This window comes from Vanessa atalanta, chromosome 8 (genome assembly GCF_905147765.1).
Source record: "Vanessa atalanta chromosome 8, ilVanAtal1.2, whole genome shotgun sequence".
Classification (NCBI taxonomy): Eukaryota; Metazoa; Arthropoda; class Insecta; order Lepidoptera; family Nymphalidae; genus Vanessa; species Vanessa atalanta.
Window position 1 is genome coordinate 11,309,484 of NC_061878.1, and position 21,454 is coordinate 11,330,937.

A 21,454-nucleotide genomic window follows, 5' to 3' on the forward strand; every position below is an offset into this window, starting at 1 on the left:
GACTTACTAATTCAAGACGGAATATTCGAATCAGTTAAGAATTTACTCAGCTATAGAAATTCGTATTAGTCGTGTCCTTATTTATTATGGATAAGGCTTAGTTCATAAACATATATTAAAATGTTTATTTTAGACAAATTTTCAAACAATCAGCATATAAGTCCTAAATTCATTTGAAATTTGCGGAAATTAAGCAACGCCATTTGTAGGAAATAAATACAAGAGAGTCTATTTCGTGACCCTTATGGATGGACCTTTCTTATCACCGTATCATTAAAATCTGTAACATAGACGCAAATTTTTCGGTCGTACCTCTTCCTTCTCTAGATTAGGTACCAATAGAACATGCTATGACAAACGATATGGATACTGTTATATATAATTAATTATAAAAAGTTTTTATATATATAACAAAATAGGAACCACCTAGAAAAAGTTGCTCTTAATTTAAAAGACCTTTCTAATTGCTTAATTTTTTGAAATAAAATATAAAGACGAAATAATAAATCGAATTTCACAAAAAAATATTTAACAATTACACGTATATGTACAAATGAGCTAACATAGTTACTTCCATTATTTTATGAGTGATCAAATCATTTGATAACATTATTATGTTATCAAATGATTTAATTAGATTGTGGTTTAGAAATTAGGTATTAATTTTACGCCCATTACTATAGAATACATTTAGAATTAAAAAAAATATATAGAGGCCTTTTAGTTGAGAATACATTATGACACTGTAAAACGTACCTGTTTCTAATGAAAGTCAAGTCAAGTCAAGTCAAAAATCTTTATTCAATATAGAAGTGTTTGCACTTGCTTATTGATTGTCAAAAATCTACCACCGGTTCGGAATTTAGCACCTCGGACCTGAGAAGAACCGGCGAAAGAAACTCAGCGGGATATATTTTTTTTCAACAGATCCATCTCAGCTTTTTTTGCAATACTAGAAGTTCTCCTGTAACAAGAACCCATCTATCGCTGATGCTGTCTCCGTAACTTGGTGAATTTTGTTGTTAGAAAAAGAGGTGACATGTCACGTTGTTTTTAGATCTTACAAAGACGTTCAACATGTTTTTGATATATATATTTATATCTATGCGCTAGTATTCGAAAATAAGGAGTAGTTAACTTTATTTCGGTTTCAATTTATATTATAACATGATGAAATGCAAAATAACTTCTGTCCATTTAAATAAAGTTACTGCATATTTGCTTGGGGTGGTGCTGTACAACTCATATTTTACAAATCAAACGATCACATCAAGCTGTGCTTAAGGTATGCCACGATTGTATGCTACTGAATAGATTTATGAGCTCAGTTAACTTCTCTCGGTGAGACTATACATATTGGTTGCAAAAATAAAAAAATAACTTTATAAAATATTTATAATTAATTTTAAGTCATAATTTTTTTGCTCCTCCTGTTTCACTGACTGTTTAGGATGGAATATAGCATAACAAGATATTGCTGATTAGCAGTATAAAGTAAATAAGTACCAGAACCTGCTCCGATTACTACCCCTACTAAATTACAAAATGATGTTGTCGTCCAGACCGATATAGGCCATGGCGGCTATTTTCATAGAAGACTTACCAACTGCGCAGGATACAATATAGTGCACAAAAGTGTGCGCAAACACAACCACATTATCCCCTCGTTCTCATAACCTGGCTGGACGGGCAAATCGGAAAAGAAAGAGACGGAAAGAGCCAGGTGCAGGACCAACGGCTATACTTGCTTTCCGAGGTACGAAAGTGTACACCCTTTTTCACTCGGAGATTTTTTTCGATAGAAAAACCCAAGACCTTTTTATCGGTCGGCCCTGGGGTTTGAATTAGAGATCTGCGACCTTGTATCACAGAGACTAAGCCATTTTTTTTTCACGTAGTGGAATACTTCAGAAAGGAAACCGGGTTACGAGGGATTCCACAGAGTGTTGTGATTGTTTTTGCCTAAAACCACTGTGATGTCCGTCCTTGGCACGGATCGGAGAGGATGCGGGACCGTGTCAATATAACATCCGCAGCCTTTTCCGTGCAGTGCTCCGCTCGTATTTGGGCATATCTCTCCTCAGGAGGTGAATCTCGCTCTCCCTCGTACGCACTAGGCGTACGGCAGCACCAGACCAACTTAGCTGCCGTCCTCATCAGGCCCGTTCGAAATAGGAAACGTGAGAGCCCCACTTCACGCGTCCACGGCCCCGGGGTCGCGTGAAGTGGTCCTACTTTTAAGTACCAGACGTCGGGGCTGAGGGAGGACTGAGACGACGCCTCGAGATCGAAGTTTACGGTTGGACCATTACGGTATCATAAAAAAAGGCTACGGCCCTCCACCAATTCAAGGCCAATTACTGACTGACAGACTACGGAGCATCGCCGACAAGATTGCTCGCAGGGAGAAGTCACGTCTAATCTCGCGAACCAGGATCTGCCTGATCGGAGTTCCACGCGGGGTACGCCTCCAGCGTATACTGGGCCCCTGGGGCCTGGGTGTTCAAGTCAGCGCCACACACACTGCGTAGAGACTTATCCACTAGGCCAACGATGTAGTATAATATATCTAAATATTAACCAAAAATATACCTTTATCCGATAAAGTTTAGAGAAGAATTACTATATATGGCAAATCAATTTTTCATAACAAAAATATATATATTAAAATAGAAATCTTATCTCTATTTACATATTTCGTTGGTACGGTATCAATGTCATTAGTAATAATAATTATATGACAAGTGTGAGAATAGCTGTTAAGCATACAATTCTCTTCATTAAAAAAGATTTAATAATGTAAGCAATAGCAATAAATAATTGAAAAATTGTTTTAATTTTAAGTAAATTCAATTGGCTCAAAAGTAATTAATATATGCATTTATTATTTTACAATAAATATGACAAAACAAATGTCTATCAATTAAACAGCAGAATAAATAACGAAGCGTCTATTCGCTTCTTAACTATACTTCAACTGAACTACGTGCATTCTCGTTAATATCAATGAACGGACATTTAATTTTTCTTTATATAGATAAGAACTACAACTTAACTTTTTGCCCTATCAAGTTTAAAGATATTAAGAATTAATTATTAAAGTCTTGTATAAACAATTAGGTTTAAGAGTTGTTATCAAGCTGTAATAGGCACTTACGCGTTTTTACTATGTCATATTTCACTTTTAATACGCAATAATGCAACGGGAGCCAGTAGGGATCATAAATATACAACATAAATATGTTTAATTGATTTTATATACGATGCTTATTTTGAAGTGAATAACGATTGTTATATATTTCTGGTTTATCTTTGCTTTGCTGTAATGTATTAAATATAACATATATATATCATGATAAATTATTGTTTCACTGGATGGAGTTCAGAATTGAATATGACATCAAACTTACTAAACTATTCCTTGATTTCCAAGCTATGATTCTTTCAAAATGACATAGCAATTTTTCCGAAAACAGGTTCTATGTGATTTTTCATACAGAAAATTAGTCAAAACATCAAATGTATTTAAAAAGAGTCTCTCCGAAATTAATTTCTATATTAAAAATACACTTGTTAGATTTTACTTTTCAATAGTAAATGATTTCATTAAATTGACAAAAGTCTCTTTTCAAGCGAACTCTTTTCTTTTATTAAGAAGTTGGTTTTAATCACTCTCTAGGTTTGGGCACGTAGCTGCGGCACAATTTTTTTGTGAAATTTCTTTGTAATGTATTGTTCACCGCCACTCCCGAGGTGATATTTGAGTACAAAAATAAACACACAAAACCTAGTGTACTAAGCGGATGTGAATCCGAGACCCTTGATAAAAATATGTGAGTTTTGTAAGCTAGAATTTCTGCAAATAACGAAATTGCTATATAAAAATGTTATACACAACATATTTCTATTGAAAACAACATACCCTAATGCACCAGGCATAATAATACCTTAGCAAGAAAGGATTTCAATGAAAGCCGTTATATAATGGTTTTTATAATTTTATTATATTTATAATTTATGTAACGTAAAGTATCGCGTATTAATTTTACAAATTGCATTTAGTACTTTACAATATAGAATACTTAAATACGTATATTTTTTAACACGTCGTTTTTTAATAATTGCAACTACTGTAATCGTTCAAACAAACAACAATTTGTGTAATTGATTTAAAAAGGATATACTATAATTTTAAAGACCGGTTGTGAAGTCTAAGGCTAAACTTCGTGTGAGGTATTATAATAGATTATCTTAATACCGTAGTGCCAGGTTACTCATCGGTATGACGCAGGTTTATGGCACAAGTGAAGAAAAACTATTATAATAATTCTTTATTCAATAAATTATGGGGAACGTTTTTATGGCGTGATGATTGAGATCTCCTTTTAAACATATTATACCTATATTACATTGTTGATCCATATTATATACAGGTTTTTTTTTTCACTTAACAAAACACTTGATTGTATTTAATATAAGTCTGTTACATGGTAAATCTTATTGGAACTTTTTAGTAAAAGTTTTTTTTAATAATTTATAGTTTTTTTATTAAAAAATAATCTAGTTATTTTTTGTCTGTTGTTCTCTGTCTGATCGTTGAAAGAGTTTTTTATTTTGTATAAATCTCGTAAGCGGTCGGACCGATCTTTATATGTAATTGAGTGGGTCTCTGTATGGTTTAGATTTGACTCGGTAGGTGCCGTTGCGATCGGAAAGTAAATAAAAAACGTATTTAGCCCGGAAGAAGTGGGGACAAGCATCTTATTGACTTATAAATATTTAATTACACTATTAATATCAAAACAAAAATATTCATATTGCCAATAAAAAATAATGTTAAACTGATCATTTTGTGCTCTAAATTATTTATTTGCCTCAAATTGAACAGTAATCACAACAGCTTTAACTTTTCAGGAAGAATTCATATTATTTCTGTTTGAAAATATATTACAAAATTGCACGAGAATATATTGTTTCCCATAACATAAAATTCCTACTAAAATTATACGATAAAGGTATGAAATTTATTTCTTATTTTACTATTAGTGAACAGCGCATACAGCTATGTAAAACCTACTTGTATAAACATGTAATTCGCTAGCAGTTCCTATCTCGGATGTGTTTGTTATTTATAATGAGATCTTAAGTGTGGGCGGTTAGTTTGCGTGTGATCTGGAATGGATCGCTGCTGCGAGCCCTTTTTCGGGAAATCGCGTTCAGCATTGGCTAATTATAATAGAGCTCTAGCAATTATAGATATTGCATATTTTGAGTATATTGTATTCAACAACATACAGAAGTTTTAAAAATCAATAAATAAAAAAATAAATTTTATAACTTCACGTTTTTTGTATGGAGGCTGGATGTTTGTAAACTACACTTATCTGAATCACACTGTATATATATTTCTTAATGTAATTCAGACTGGGATAGATGCTCAATGATTAAAAGAAAGATCCCAACAATTTATGCTTCACAGAGAGATCGGGTGTATATATAGTATAGCACAGTGAGTGTACAGATTGCATAGACCTTTATCTTAACGCTTGAACATTTTTTTATTAAGTAAAAAGTAAAGGTAAAGTAACACTCTATAGATATTCCATTGCTGGGCCTTGTAACGCCTTCTGTCCTATTGAGAAGATGGGTTGGAGTTTATTTCACTACGCTCCAATGTGGGGAAGTGGATACATGGTTGGCGGAATTTTATCGAAATTAGATACTTGTAGGTTTCCTCACGATGTTTTTCTACACCGCCGAGCACGAGATGAATTATAAAGATATATTAAGCACATGAAAATTCAGTGTTGCCTTGGATGAACCCGCAATCACTAGTTAAGATGCACATGTTTTAACCACTGGATCATCTCGCCTCTCATTTATAAATATATATATTAATATAAATTATTATTGATTGCGTTATTTAAAATATTCTTTATTATCTTGGAAACCACTTATTATATATAATATAACCTTAGTAGATATTTATCTATGCAAAATGTATTATTATTTCTTACTATTCATATTGCGTACACCCATTATCTACGGTTCGCATAAATTATAACATCTTCTTGTACGTCTTTGAATATTAACTCTGCTTATCAAATACTTTACTAGACACCGTCCAGATGTTCGAGTATGCTTGACAAACAACTATAAACGCAAACTTTCCCATTTGCTACATTTAATTTTCCCATAATACTCTTTTGTATATAATGTTCAAACGACATTGCATACTTCCGATAAACATTTAAAATATTATCATATAATCACAATCATTGATGATGATGATGTGATGAAAGATTAACATGATAACATGTATCAATGGTATTTTAATTTCATTTTAATTGCACATAAGTGCCATTATTATATTACAATTTTTAACTTCTAGTGGGCTGCCAGACAATGGCTTAAACATTCAAGTAAACGCTTACTTAGTGATAGGGCTTTCTGCAAGCCCGTTTGGGTAAGTATCGCCCACTCATCAGATTTTCCACCGCCAAACAGCAATAATAGTATTGTTGTGTTCCAGGTCAAAGCGAGAGTGAGCAAGTGTAACTACAGGCAGAAAAGACATCTTAGCTCTCAAGGGTGGCGGTGCATTAGTGTGATGGGCGTATTAAAATAAATAAAACATCTGGTTACTGAAATTCATCTTTTATGGAAAGCCAATTAAATAGTTTTAACTCTATAAATTTTCGTTATAAAGTATTTTTTTACATTTTTCACCCCGGTGGACGTCACAACGTTATTAGCTAGACATTAGAAAAAAGTGAATATTAAAACAAATATTCAGGCTTTTGTTAATTTTGATCCGTTTATTAATTACGGCGACCTCCGTGGTCGAGTAGTGTGTACATCGGTTTTCATGGGTACGCCGCTCCGAGGTCCTGGGTTCGATTCCCGGCCGAGTCGATGTAGAAAAAGTTCATTATGTTGTCTAGGGTCTGGGTGTATATGGTACCGTCGTTACTTCTGATTTTCCATAACACAAGTGCTCTAGCTACTTACATTGGGATCAGAGTAATGTATGTGATGTTGTCCAATATTTATTTATATATTTTAATTAGGTTAAATTACTCATATGAAATTATTGATTGATATTTTTTACATAGTGAGTTATAGTTTTAACAAAATTATCGTGCACAGCGACGTGACCTCTTTATTTATTTGTTTGTTTATTTTAAATTTATGATTACGAGTACAAAATATAATAAATATTTGCTCATGTTGCGTGTCTATACGTTAAACTTTCTTTTTAAAGAATAATGGATATAATTATAGATTCAAAGTTCAAGAAAGTTAAAAATATTTTTGTACTAAAGTTTATTTTTACAGTTATTTTCGTAACCGGTAAATTAATTTATAATAAATATAAAAAAAACTAAAACATTTTTTATATCTCGAAAGCAAAAGTCTAGCTTCAGCGATGCTTAATTAGGAAAATATATAGTATATTTCAAGAAGTAACCGACTAAGTTATGTAGATCGGCACTTTGCTACTCTACAATACATTAGACACGCATTAATTTCCTCGCACCCAACCACACAATTTCCCAGCATTATACTGTCTTTGAAAATTAAAGGAAGTCTACCAATTTTGAGATCTTTACTATAACAACTGCCATTAATCCAGAACGCCACATTACATCAGTGCCTGAAACATAAACTAGCTGCTATTAGAGATATAATGGGCCCCAGATAAGGTCTAAACGTAAGGAGAAAGCTTTATACAGCGTCCAGAAGGCGCAAATGACAGATTTAATGCCTTTTAATTAAGTGATTCAAGATAACTTCTCCTTAATGCTAGTTATCTGATTTTAAGGTTTGAACATACTTTACGATTGCCTTCAGATTGATTTCGATTTCGATTGAACGTTTATTATGAAAAAAAAGTTCTGATACGGTGCAATTACGTCATAATAACTTGTTAACGAAACTCGTCTGAAGGTTCATATGTAATTATGAAATATGATCGTTTTCTTGGATCTCACTTTGTGTAGAATTTTAAGTTTGTTGGTATGTTTTTTGTAATGATAATCCTTAAACGAAAGTAAAACATAGAGAGATATATTTAGTTCTTTTAGGTAGGAATCATTTCAGTACAATAGTTTAGTGCGCTATACAAATTACCAGCTGACAGCTAGAGCTTTTTTTAACAATCTAAATCTTCATCAATTTTATTGAAAGTGCTGTAAGACGTTTACATAGGGCGCGTTGAAAGAACTAATCAAGATCTAAAGATAAATTATCGTTCGAGGTAATTGTCAAATATGCGACAAAATTATCTATATGTGTCCTGTATTTTCTATAAATAAGATTAATTCCTTAAATAAAAAAATATATTATAAGACAAAAATGTCGCAAGTTTCCAAAGTTACATTGTGAATAAACCTTATTGTTATCAGGTTTTCAGACGTATTTACAGCTATCCGATTGGACGTCAAGAAATCTAGTAGATGTTGAATACGGAGATTACAAATAGCACATTGTTACAATAAATACCTTTGAAGTTATCTACTATAAAAATTGTAATAAAGTCGACTATTTAGTATTGATATATAATAATCGAATACGTGGTATTTTGAGCATTATTTACGTGCAGTATTTATTCTTTAGGCGGTGATTTTTAATCTAGATTAAAATAATGCTCGTAGCCATTATGTTGTATATGTCACTGGTTATGCAATCAAATAAAATCAAATTCCTTTATTCAATAAAGAAACACTACAATTACTTATTGAATGTTAAATTAAACGCTACAACGGTTTTTTTTATATTTGGGTGAAGCAGTGCTATCCCGGTTAAGATGTTATATAGTCTATAACTTTCTTCGTTGAATAGGCTATCAAAAGCAAAAAGATTTTCTAACCGGCTGGTAGCTCCAGATATTATGCGCGATCTAACAATACTATAACCATTTGTTGTAGTTAGTACTAGTTTTAGGTTTAGGATTTGAATATACTAAAATAGCATGTAATATTATTTGCGTCGCAATGTAACACTGGAAGACTATTACACAAGGCGAGGAAAATGCCAGACACGATAGCTTAGATAATTCTTGACCCATGGCTTTGTTGAAAGCAATATTAAATGTTTAATAAGCTACCGTTCTTGAAGTAATAGAGGAAATAATCTTAAGCTGAAATGGAGAAATTTATTCATTTATTTAAAATTAATTGACCACATGTATTAATGTCGTCTTGACGGATTTGGTTGATTTTGTTGAAAGAATACAAGTGTATGTGCACACAGGTGACTTGAATGAGTAAGTGGTTAAGTGCAATATGTATTATAAATAAAGATAAAGTAATCATAAACTCTTAGCTCAATATAGCTGAGTTATAAGCAAATCGCATGAAATACGTAACTCTAAGGTCTAATTATCTTTTTTTTCTACTTCCATTGGAATAGGATATAGTTATGCTGTGAAAGAGCAACAGGCATACATATAGAGACACAAACAAAGTGTGTTTCGAATGCTACATATAATAAGCAGGCATATGCAAAAAGTATAAAAATTTGTACTTTTGTACGAAGGGGACCTACATAATAAACAAAAGTATATCAAAATATTACTAGTGACTTCTTCTAAAATAACATCTATAGTATAGATTCAGAGAACTTGCTCTACAAAATGTCTAAGGGAGTTTCCTACCCTGTGTAAGTCTGGTATTCGAAAAGATACATTTTACTTTTTTTGTTTTTATATTATAAAGCTTATAGTATCTCCAATCACAGATTTTATTTCGATATAAGTTATAAAGCTACCGCTACCAAGAAATAGTCACGTTATAATTTCTCTAAAGATAATCAAATCAAATAATTTATAACAACGATTTATGAATGTATTGTTCTGGGTAGGATTAAGTAGTGCTTTAACGGTTAAATTTGTTATTAAATGTGTCTGCGATGGAACGAGATTTGCATGAAGTATGGACTCACCGGTCTATATGGCGATTGTTGGAAACCTGCAAATAAAAGATGGTATTATGCGATTGTATGATACATCTGTACTAGAAATTAAATGACCAGCGTAATGTTAGGGTTTTGTTTTCTTTAAACATGAATATAATCTATCAAGCACTGGAGTTCGTAACTCCTTGTAGTATGTTAACGTAATTATAATTAAATCATTTAAAATGACCATTCAAAAGCATTTGTAATTGAATAAAGTGTGACCGTAAACAAAGCAATTGATATAGTTCGAATTGATTTTCAATAGTCAAGGTGAACAAAGTGATCGTTAAGCAAACCCCTACACCATCTCATACCATAACCTCTTGTTTGTTTCCTGTGCCAGAAACGTGTCAGGAGTCTCGGGACATTTGATTGGAACGTAGATGCTTTCGCTATATATTATAAATAAAATAACAGACCATTGTCATTTGATTCATAAAGAAATGTTAATTGATTCAAAAATAAATGTTATTTGATTCATAAAAAATAACAAAGTTTGAGAATAATTAAATGACAATAACAAAATTGTTATTAAAAATCCCGTGTGAATTATAAAAAATCGAAAAAGAAAGAGAGAGAGGAAGGACAGTGGAAAAGTAACCTGGAGAGGGCTTTTTCTTAAAGTGACTATTTCCGCTGCTTTATTCTACAATAAGCCGCGTAAAAGAACTGCGTTCCAAAAATATACAATAGAATATTAAGCTAGGGCATGGCACGCGTCTGTGTTGGTCGAGTTGACGGAACTGTCTATCGGGGAGTCTCCCAACAGAGGGAATAGGAACCATACGGATAATGATACGCGGATGACACATGTACGTTAGGTCAACGCTTTGTCTGATACGTTCTAGTGGACACAGTAGTCTCTGTCAGAAGTCCCTTACACTCGCAAACTTGAAAAAAAAAGTTTATAAAAGTTAAAATGAGTATTTTATATTATGTAAGAAATGACTAATAGATTAAACTAATAACTAAACTGGCTTAGTATAAAATTTAAATATTGTAATTTTATATATCTAGTGTTAAGTACAGTGTAGTATTCATGTCGACAACACTAGTGTGCGGTAAACTGGAATTTGTGTTGACGTTGGTAAATAACATACACATTTTGTAACATTATTTTCGTTATTTACATGAATATATGTGGAGACAGTTCCTTAACTGAACAAAACTACTAAACCAATATACACTTACTTAAGTTCCGAGAAGGTTTGGGTGTAATACAATACATGTCAGACAATATCCGCCAACGGTTTTACTTGGACATGATAAATAACAGTCTCAATATTATTTTTTAAAACGATTGCCAAAATATTTATTTAATATTCAAGCCCATAGACGAAGTGATGAAAATCAGCGGAATTCTTTTTGAGAATCTATAATAAATAACAAAAAAAATATAAGAGCATGATGTTTTCTTTATGCATTACTAAATCAATTTTAAGACCCTGAGTGTAAATATATCCCCTTCATATCCCTTTCGCACCCGAATGAAACGATCGTGAGTTTCTTGTTTGAAATATTATATGTTCGCGCGAAATTCGTTTCTCCGCGTCAAACCGACTTCGCATGGTCGTGCGCTCATCGATCTATCCAATAGGAAACGGTTTTGGTGGCTAGCGCGATCAGTAGCCGCGAGCGCGCCGGCAAGATGGCTGCGTTTCTTGACCCAGTCACTGGACGTCGTAAGTAATATTTATTTTTATGCAAATTTTGTAAGAAATCATTGATATTTTGATTGTATTACATTATTAAGTATATGACACATATGAATATTTATAAGTTTTCACTATATTTCTTGTAAATACCGACTTAATTTACAACAAAATTGTTAGCTCACTGTCGTGATACATGGGTTGCAATTGTACCAACGCATTATCGTGAGTTCATTCATTTTTAAGTTATTTTTCGATTTTTTTTTTTAACGACAGACGTGCAATTGAACGACGATCTCATCTTGGGCATCCTCAATGATGGTAACTGTTCCGAGTTGGACTTCGAAGACGACGACGAAGAGTTTATTCCTTCGCAGCTGGAAAATGATGAAGAAGGTGAAGTCGAGTTATCCTCTTCGCCTCGTCCATCAGTGGCAACTGGGCAATTGAAAAAAAACAAAGGTAAAGTGTCTAAAAGGAAGTCTACGTCTAAAAACATGGATGATAGTGAAGCAGGCCTATCTTGTTCGAAAAAGTCAAAGCAGACGCCTAGTTCAAAATTAACAAAAAAATCAAAGGCTATTAAAGTGAAATTGCCTGCTCGTCAAAGGTTATGGAAGAAAATTGATTACGTCGATAAATTACATAACTTTTCAGGTCATCCACAACCCAATGAAATAAGATCGCCGGTGGAATATTATAATGATTATTATAATGATGATTTTTACGAGCGCATGGCATTGTGTACAAACTTGTACTATTTAAGAAAAACTGGACGAGTCTTAAATACCACCAAACAGGAAATAAAAAAATTGATTGGTATCCATCTACTGATGGGTATACTTTCATATCCCAGGATTGCAATGTACTGGCGCAGAAGTATTAAAGTTGACATGATTGTTTCTGCAATGACAAGAGATAGACTGACAACTTTAAGAAACAGTTTGCACGTCGTGGATTCCGACTCTCCACCCATCTCGGAAGCAATAAATCCTCTCTGGAAGGTTCAGCCAATAATCGCGATTGTGAGAGAAGGCTGCAACAAAATTCAAAGGACACCGGGCAGGTATTCAATTGATGAACAAATGATACCTTTCACAGGCAAGTGTCATCTTCGCCAGCTAGTAAAGAACAAGCCTCGCCCAGTGGGTCTTAAGAATTTCGTGGTTACTACCAGTGAAGGGCTAATGGTGGATTTTGAAATTTATTACGGCAACAATTCCGCACTTTCCCATCCTTTGGGGCTTGGACCGGCTGTAGTTCTTCGCCTGAGTCAAAGTGTTCCACGCGGGAGCTGCATTTTTTTTGACCGATATTTCACAACGGTTCCCTTGTTGGAAAATTTGACGAAATTGGGCTATCATGGCACAGGAACAATTATGCTTAACCGTGTACCAGATCGACAGCAGCTTAAGTTCAAAGATGACAAAAAAATGATACGAGGAGAAATTGAACAAAGAGTGGCTAACGACGTAGTTTTGGTCAAATGGAAGGACAGCAAGGCGGTATTGACAGCATCAAATTGTACTGGGGGTACGACAATCGACATAGTAAAGCGTTACAATAAATCAGAAAAATGCTACGTTGATGTTGATGCTCCAAAAATTGTAACATCCTACAACTCTTTTATGGGTGGAGTGGATGTTTTGGACCAATCTATGGAATATTACCGTACATTCATGAAGACCCGAAAATGGACTCTCAAGGTCATACTCCACTTTATAGACCTAGCAATGGTAAATTCGTGGCGTCTCTACAGATCTGACTTATTGGCTAAAGGCATTCCAAAAAGTCGAATTCAAGATCTCCTTTCATTCAGATTTGAAGTAGCTGAGACTCTCATCTGCACTCCTGGCAGAGATCGGCGCGATTCATCCCCATTACTTGAAACGCGGGCACAAACTTCGGACAGATACAAACCCGCTAATCATCCGTCTGTGGGAAAGAGGTTTGATGGATATGAACATTTTCCTGTATTTGACGACTTGAAAGCTCCTCGCAAATGTCGCTCAGAGATTTGTTCATCTCGCTCTAAAATTAGGTGCCGTAAATGTGATGTTTACTTGTGCATGAGTCGTGATAAAGACTGTTTTTATTTGTATCACCAAAGAAACTAGTCTACTAATTTTACAACGTTTCCTATGATAACACTGTGATTTAGAAGTATATTTCAAAGATTATCTAAGTATTAAGTTTAATATTATTTTTTTCCAGTCAGAAAGGCTTTTGAGTTTATTTCTTTGTTTTTTTTTTTGTTAAGTTTTTGTTTCCTAAGTTACATGAGTTTATTTAAATTTGCTTATTTCGTAAAACCGTTGAATTTTGGTTCTTTTCTTTTAATTTCTAAGTCGTCTGTCAAAAGATAATTTGTATTACAATAAAATACAAGACTTTAATTTTATACCTAAACTATAATGTTTAAATAAGTCCTTTCTAATAACTAGATGCCTTTTATTTCATTACAAATAATTTCTAGGAAAGCTGACGCCATCATTGCATTAAAATCTCATCAAAACTTAAAAACTCACGATCGTGAGTTGGTAGAAGTCAGCCCCAGAGCTCACTATCGTGCTATCGACTTTCCAAAGTCCTGGTATACGCTGGATTTTTTTTACTATTTTTTACATAAAAATTACCACTTTTTTGCCAAAATATTACAGTTTTCATTTCAAATCAAAGGAACGAAAATCTCAGGTGCGAAAGGGATATCCGTTTTAACATTTCAAAATTGGCCAGTTAGTCACCACTAAGATTATACCTTAAGAGATACATTAATCAGTTATCATTATTTTCACGGAATGAACAAAAACACAAAATACACATCTAAAATAACTAACATATATTGCATAAGTCATAGATTATCGAAATCAATTATAAATTATTCGCTAACAAATATGCGACTAAATGTGAAACGCACGCGACAGACGCTGCAGGCACGAGCTAATATTTAATGAAGTCACAAAATTGAAGCGTGAAGCATCCATTCATCTATTTGGACTTAACTTATCTCGTTGAAGAATTTGTTTCGTAGAATGAATCTTATTACAACGTAATACGTGCTAAGCGATCAGATATATAGATTTCTAATCAGTAATCTGCTTGGCACCCCAGTGTGGACCGTGCAATCATAAATTTGGCGGCGGTCTTCGTGACAAAACTCCATTTTGAAACTAACGAGCTTCGGTAACGCAGTCTAGATTCTCGCATACTATTCCTTATCTTTAAACTCAGTTTTCACGTTAGGAACTTTGTTCGTTGCAATCTAGCTTTTGTGATCTGCTTGTTAACCTATTTACGTCGATGATGATGCCTCGAATTAGATAAACAACAATTATGCATATGATTAAAATTAGTTTTAATCGATTTTGCCGTTACTACTACTATAAAACGCTTCGTTATTCGCACTTATCGTTTAAAAACGACTTTAATGACGGTACTCGTAACTAAATAACGATCGGGTACTGGTATACTATAACGATTCGATAATGATAGGCATTCAGCATTAGGATGCTATGAAGAAAGTAAAGTACATAAGGGTACCTGAGACAATCGTGTATATTCAATCGTATAGTGTACAGTCAATACGTTATAGAAGGAGCTTCAATCGGTCATCGTTGAGACGACCGATTGAATCTCCAATTGAAGGTGCGTCATTCTCGCAAAGCTGTGTTGCGAGAAGACGTGTATATATTAACAGAGAAAAGAAACAATATATATATACTTCATACAGATGTTATAAATGTTAACGTGCATTTGTCAGTTTCTCTATTTGTTACTTCATAAAGATTAAACTACTTATTCTGCTTGTATACACATACAGTCGACAGTCCAGAGCCGGAAGTATACACCTTCCAGGTAACATATTTATTCCTGTCTGTTGCTTCAAATCCATTTTTATGAAATCGTTTGTTCAGGACAAAATGACTATCGATGCAAAGCCAAAACAACTGAGTATAGAAAGCGGAAATTTGGAATATATGTTTATTTTTAAAGGAAAAATCTGGTAAGAGTTTTTTTTTGGAAATTTTAATTTTAAATGATGGATGATCGGAAATGGGAACAATGACTTTGTATGAATTTTACCCTTTCGAAGTCGAGATGGGCAGCTATTGAAATAAGTATTAAAAGTTGTAACCGTGACAAGATTATATTATATTGTAAGAAGCGAAAAAGTTGCCTCTGTCATTCTTCCGTATAAAAATGTAAAAAGACATGGCTTATATATATGACAAAAGTACTGAGATGGATCAGTGGTTGAAATACGTGAATGTTAAGAAATAATCGCAGTTGGAAATCCGTGCCATCACCGATGAGTTTTATATTTTGTCAAATGTTTAATCCATCTAGCATTGGAGCAGCTTTGTGGTACAGAGTTCAAGCATTTTATACATGACCTGATTCCGCTGACAATTTTCTAATTGTAATAAAGTAGCAGTGACATGGTGAAGCTAGATTAAAAATACAAATTAATGATAAATCAAAGCCGAGATACTGCTTTAAACAATACAGATTTCTCATGTGTTTAATTTGTGTTTATAATTCATTACATGATCGGCAGTGAAGGAAAACATCGTGAGAAAAACCGAATATGTTAGGTGAAAATCAGTCACGTACTAATAGACCAGCCTTGTGGAGTACGCCAAAAATCTTCTTCATGAAAATTGGAGAGGAGGCACTGAGACCAGTAGTGAGAAATTCACAGGACATTTACTTTACTTTAGTGATAAGTCTTCTGGTACAATTTACTGTAACTAATGTAAAATAAAAATACTTCTACAGTGACATTTAATTAATAAAACTGCTTAAAATAATAACGGTAACTTAACACGAAAGCGTAAATTTCATATAATGAAATATACGTTTATAACTTTCACCAATTTGATGCGTTTTGATATCTTTACGTGAATCAATTTATATAACCCTTACCCTTTTAAATTCAACGCGTGAATGTCATTTTAAATTAATTCTTGTAAGAATTAACACGCGTAAGTGCTTTTGCCCACATTCGTTGTCATGTCAAGTGAGTGTTAACAACAGGCGAAAAAATCCATTTCGAATAATTTTTAAAACCTTAAGTGTTAGTGTGTTAGGGGTTCAATTCGATTCAATTTCATTTTACTAATAATAAAAATAATGTTATATATTTTAAATTTAACAAATGTAAAATATTATATTCATATGTTGAATAAATAAATGTATGACTCAAATCTTGTAAGTGAACTTTAAACCAGTTCCATAAAACGTCTGAGCTGAAATTTTGGTGCCACTTTTTGTGTTAGTGACAAGTATAACAAATTTGATTTGTAATATACGAGTACTCGTACATACGTGGATTAAATAAAAGGTTTGTAATATTGCATTTTTTTTAACTCGATAGATTTTTATAATAATATTTCAATATTTCAAGAGAATATTTATTAGTTTATCTTTGTTTATTTTACTGGTGAACTGCTAAGCTAACGCTTAAAATAAACAGAAAAACATTCATAACGAAAGAATGTTATTTTATTTATCATTTCCTAACTTTCATAATAATATATCCATAGTTCCAGAAAATTACAAATATTTGCTGGTAGTAGGTACAGTTAGGCCAATTTACGCCGCGCGATATAGAGAGATCTCAATATGATCGAAACAAATTGTCGGTCTGCGCCTGCGCAGGGCTACCGTAAACATTCACATCTTTGTTGTTATATATTCAAAGCTTATGACGGCAAACGACGTCGATGTAATTATTCCTAATTAATATTTATCCATTATTGGCTTACAATAATAAGTAACGAAATATTGAATACAAAAAAGACATGTTCGAATTCGAAAAAAAACCATCGAATTAATGTAATTCATATTCGAATGAAAGAGCTTTTAAAATACTAATTGAGAAATTTAATATCCTTGAGGTGGTATAATAAATATAAAAAATTGTTTACAAAGGAAAGTGGCGGGTTCCGTTCCGGCCATTACATATTGTTTATGCTACGAATAATAAAACAATAAATTTTCCTTAACAGTTTCTTTAAAATCTAAAAGAAATCAACAATCCATTTCTACTTTCTTTCTACTTTCTTTTACATCCTTTATATTAAGCATACCTTGTATAACTATCAAAGCCCGCATGTTAACAATTGTAGGATCGTTCTTACCTTCTTAATTCAAACGTATACATACATAATACACATGCAATTTTTTTGTATCATTGAGCTGATGGGACTTTTGGGCGAGTTCGTGACACAGATTTTTTGCACCCTCACAAAAGCGGAAAATGTTGTTTTCCACCAACCCGCATTAGAGCAGCGTGGTGGAATATGCTCCAAAACCTTCTCCTCAAAGGGAGAGGACACCTTAGCCCAGCAGTGGGAAATTTACAGGCTGTTAATGTAATATGTAAATGTTGTTTTTATATCACATAAGTTATGAATTGGCAATGTCAAAATAACACCACAATAAAGTCGCTAGGATTTTACGAAAACTAACGTTATGACCTTGAATTGATTGTTATTGAGTTATTGATTTATTAATTTATGTATCGCGCTAAAATATGACCAAAATATTTTCAAAGAATCCCAGAGCGTCTAATGTTTCTTTAATATTTTGAAAGAATAAATAGAGTTTATTTTTGTGGCAACCCTAAAAATCGCGTGAAAAGATGGCGGATAGATGCGAAATAATTTCATTTAGCGGTCGAGGTCGTTAATCCACAGTATCAAGACAGGAACAAGTTTTTACTCGACCTGTTTTGTTGGAAATAATTCAGAAATAGGGAAAATTCTCTTGTAAAAGCTAAACTATGTACACTTTGAGTTAAGAGTATTCGGCCTGATAATAATAATAATGTTATTATTTATTAGTGTACGAATAAATTGAAGTGTCTATAATTTGAAAACAACATTATATTATTTTTATTTTGTCTGTCTTTCTCTGTCCTCGGGATGATCTCAAGGTGAGGTATACATTACAAAAATACTGTTAGTGCTTTATTTATATAATTAGGTAATTAAATTCACTAAAATATTTTTTCGGATATTTTTTTAATATAAATTTAACTCCGGAATAAACTTCAGCGGAACACCGCTAATTTAGAATATGTCCAATCTAATAATCTATTACAATCAAAATTAAAAGTGTGCAAACATAAATATAACTCTAAAAAAAAAACAAATTATTATTCATCATTGAACTTTTATTTCAAACAACTATTGTTTAAATATTTTTGTATACATAAAAAATGTACTTTTTACAAAAAAGGGTAAAGTGAATTGTTAATATGTAAATTTTGCTATCTTTATAAGATTATATTATATATAATATTCAAAACTCTAAGTTTAATTGCCTATTTTGATACTAAGAGTATCTACAGCTATCGTCTTGACAGCCTAGGCAGCCAGTCTCATAACAGATCAGCCAACCACGCCGGATGTGTGGATTATAATATATCCCAGAAACACAAGTGCACTGTTCTTTCACTCATAACCCGATGGAACGGATGCGCTCCGTACACACAACTTTTAAATTCCGGGTAGCTAATGACATTATTTTGGAGGATAATCCATTACATATTAATCTGCACGATCTGGGATTTGAGCCCTGGACCTAGAGATCTGCGACCTTATACCAATCCACTAGACCATTGCGGCGAACCTATTATATCCCTCTTATAAAGCCAAAGCAGTAATCAAAAATAAATCAGCTGATGATCTTGCTATTCAAAACAAGCTTTTACCTCGGTGTGGTGTAAAACCTTTATTTATTACAATCCGTTTTACTCTCAAAATACACGATTATTATTGTAAATGATAACGATTTAATATTTCTAGTACCAGGAGCGCCGAGGAAGTGAGAATGTCAGATCGGATAAATTGCTTTAACCTATATGAACTTTGGTGAAATAAAATTGGCAAAATGTTAGTAGAATCAATTTAGTTTTCTATGAGAACGGTTTACGACATTTATTATTATGTCATGTCAAGAATATAGAAGATTATACATATTTTATGTTATTTTATATTATATAAACTATTTAAAATAAAAATGCAGCGGATTTATTTTTAAGTTTTGTTTCATTGCATGCTGTTTAAAGTTAGTCTTATGACTATTAAAAATTTTAATTTACAACAAGACCCTACACCCTGCAATAGGTAACACGACGTATAGAAATTTTATGACATACGATGTAACTTATTAAAAGAAAATGTATGTTTTTGTTAATATACGTATGCTATATACCAATTGTCAGTGTTGTTGTTTTAAAACAACAGCTAAAATAATATAGTACCTACTACATATTTTTTTCTTCCTAGTATTCGATTCTTTATGACCGCTTGGCGCAGCAGACTACCGGGCGCTACGTGAGACTACACGCCCCCAACCGCGACCTTCTCGCTCTCCGAACAGCTCAGTACTTTAATATACAATATAATTTATTGTGAAAATATCTGATGAAAAGCAACATAAAACAATACATAGTTAACAAAAATAAATTACGTTCTGTTCGGATGTAGGCAGAGTCGAGATGGCCTAACACGTTGGAACACGTGAATCTTGAGGGTTCAAACTTAACCGAGCAACACTATATATATAACAAGCACATGAATTTTCATCATATAACTTGCATGGTGTTCGATGGTGAAGTAAAACATCGTGGGAAAACCTGCAAGTTTCGGTTGTAAATCTGTTAAACGCGGAGAGGCTTTAGCCCAGCATAGAGACTTTTTACTTTTTCAATGTAGGATAAAGTATATCAAAAATTAGAAAAAATATTTATAGTACAAGGGATGAAGATTACTTTAAGTTATGTAAACAACTCGCTTGAAGCACTTTGTAATAATAAGAAAAAAAAAAGTTTTCTTAATTTGGAAACAAATAACGCTCCGTACAAACAAATATGTGTTTTAATTTGATAGTGATAATATTGACAAGTCAGATACGAAATGCGTTTCGGAATTTCAAGATAATTATGAATTCTATGCTTCTCACATCGTCAACAAAAACATCATTATTTCCGATCAATCTCCTACGTGTCGTATTTATGTACGTGACATTGGCAAAATAATTCGCTTCACAAAAAAGGGCAGTGACAAAAAAAATGTACCAGTATTTAAAAAAAGGAGTTATTTTAAAATTCAGATACGCTCTTTACGATTACTTAGACACCGAATTAAAAAAAAATGAACTGATGAATTCCTTAAATTTAAACACAGAACTATATATGCGATATACATAATTCTTATATTACTATGTGGTGACTTTTCATTGTAAATTATTCAGCCTTCTTGCAAAAACCACTACTGCATTTGACGGTGACGTGTCACATTATGATACTATTGTTTGAAGACCAACATATGCTGCATGGTAAGTTTAAATATTAATTAAGATTAAAAAGATTTAGTTTTAGTAAGATAATAGTTTAAATAAAACATTGGATTAATTATAACCGGCTTATTTAAGATGCCTAAGTATTAACATACTAGTTGCTGCCCGCGGTTCCGCTCGTTTTTTTTGGGGTTGTTCGTTAGGTGTTAGGGATAAAAAGTAGTTTTTGTTCTTCCTTGAAGTTCAGGCTTACTTCAAACTAAATTTCACCATATTCAGTTCAGTAGTTTCATCGTGAAAGCTTAACATACAGACGGACCGGCTTACTTTTCCATTAAACTATTAGTAGAGTAATCGTTTAAATAGTAGAGGAATAAATAAAATGTTGTATGATGATTTTCAAAATGTCTTTAAAACCTTCGCGACTGGATTAATAACGGTTTAATTCTTTAATAAATATGTATTTTTTTCTTTTCGTACATTATCTTATCACACTTAATAAAATATTCTAATATTAATTATAAAATCATTAT

At 32.7% G+C, this 21,454-nt stretch overlaps 1 protein-coding gene across 1 annotated transcript in view; it reads left to right on the plus strand.

The window, feature by feature from the left end:
* Positions 1 to 11,608: 11,608 nt before the first annotated feature.
* The window catches only part of LOC125065931 (piggyBac transposable element-derived protein 3-like), a 30,193-nt gene continuing 20,347 nt past the window's right edge, over positions 11,609 to 21,454 (plus strand). The window contains exons 1-3 of the mRNA XM_047673790.1: positions 11,609 to 11,642; positions 11,889 to 13,653; positions 14,089 to 14,205. Of these exons, the coding sequence (XP_047529746.1) occupies positions 11,609 to 11,642; positions 11,889 to 13,653; positions 14,089 to 14,205 (1,916 nt within the window). The remainder of the gene's footprint in view (positions 11,643 to 11,888; positions 13,654 to 14,088; positions 14,206 to 21,454) is intronic.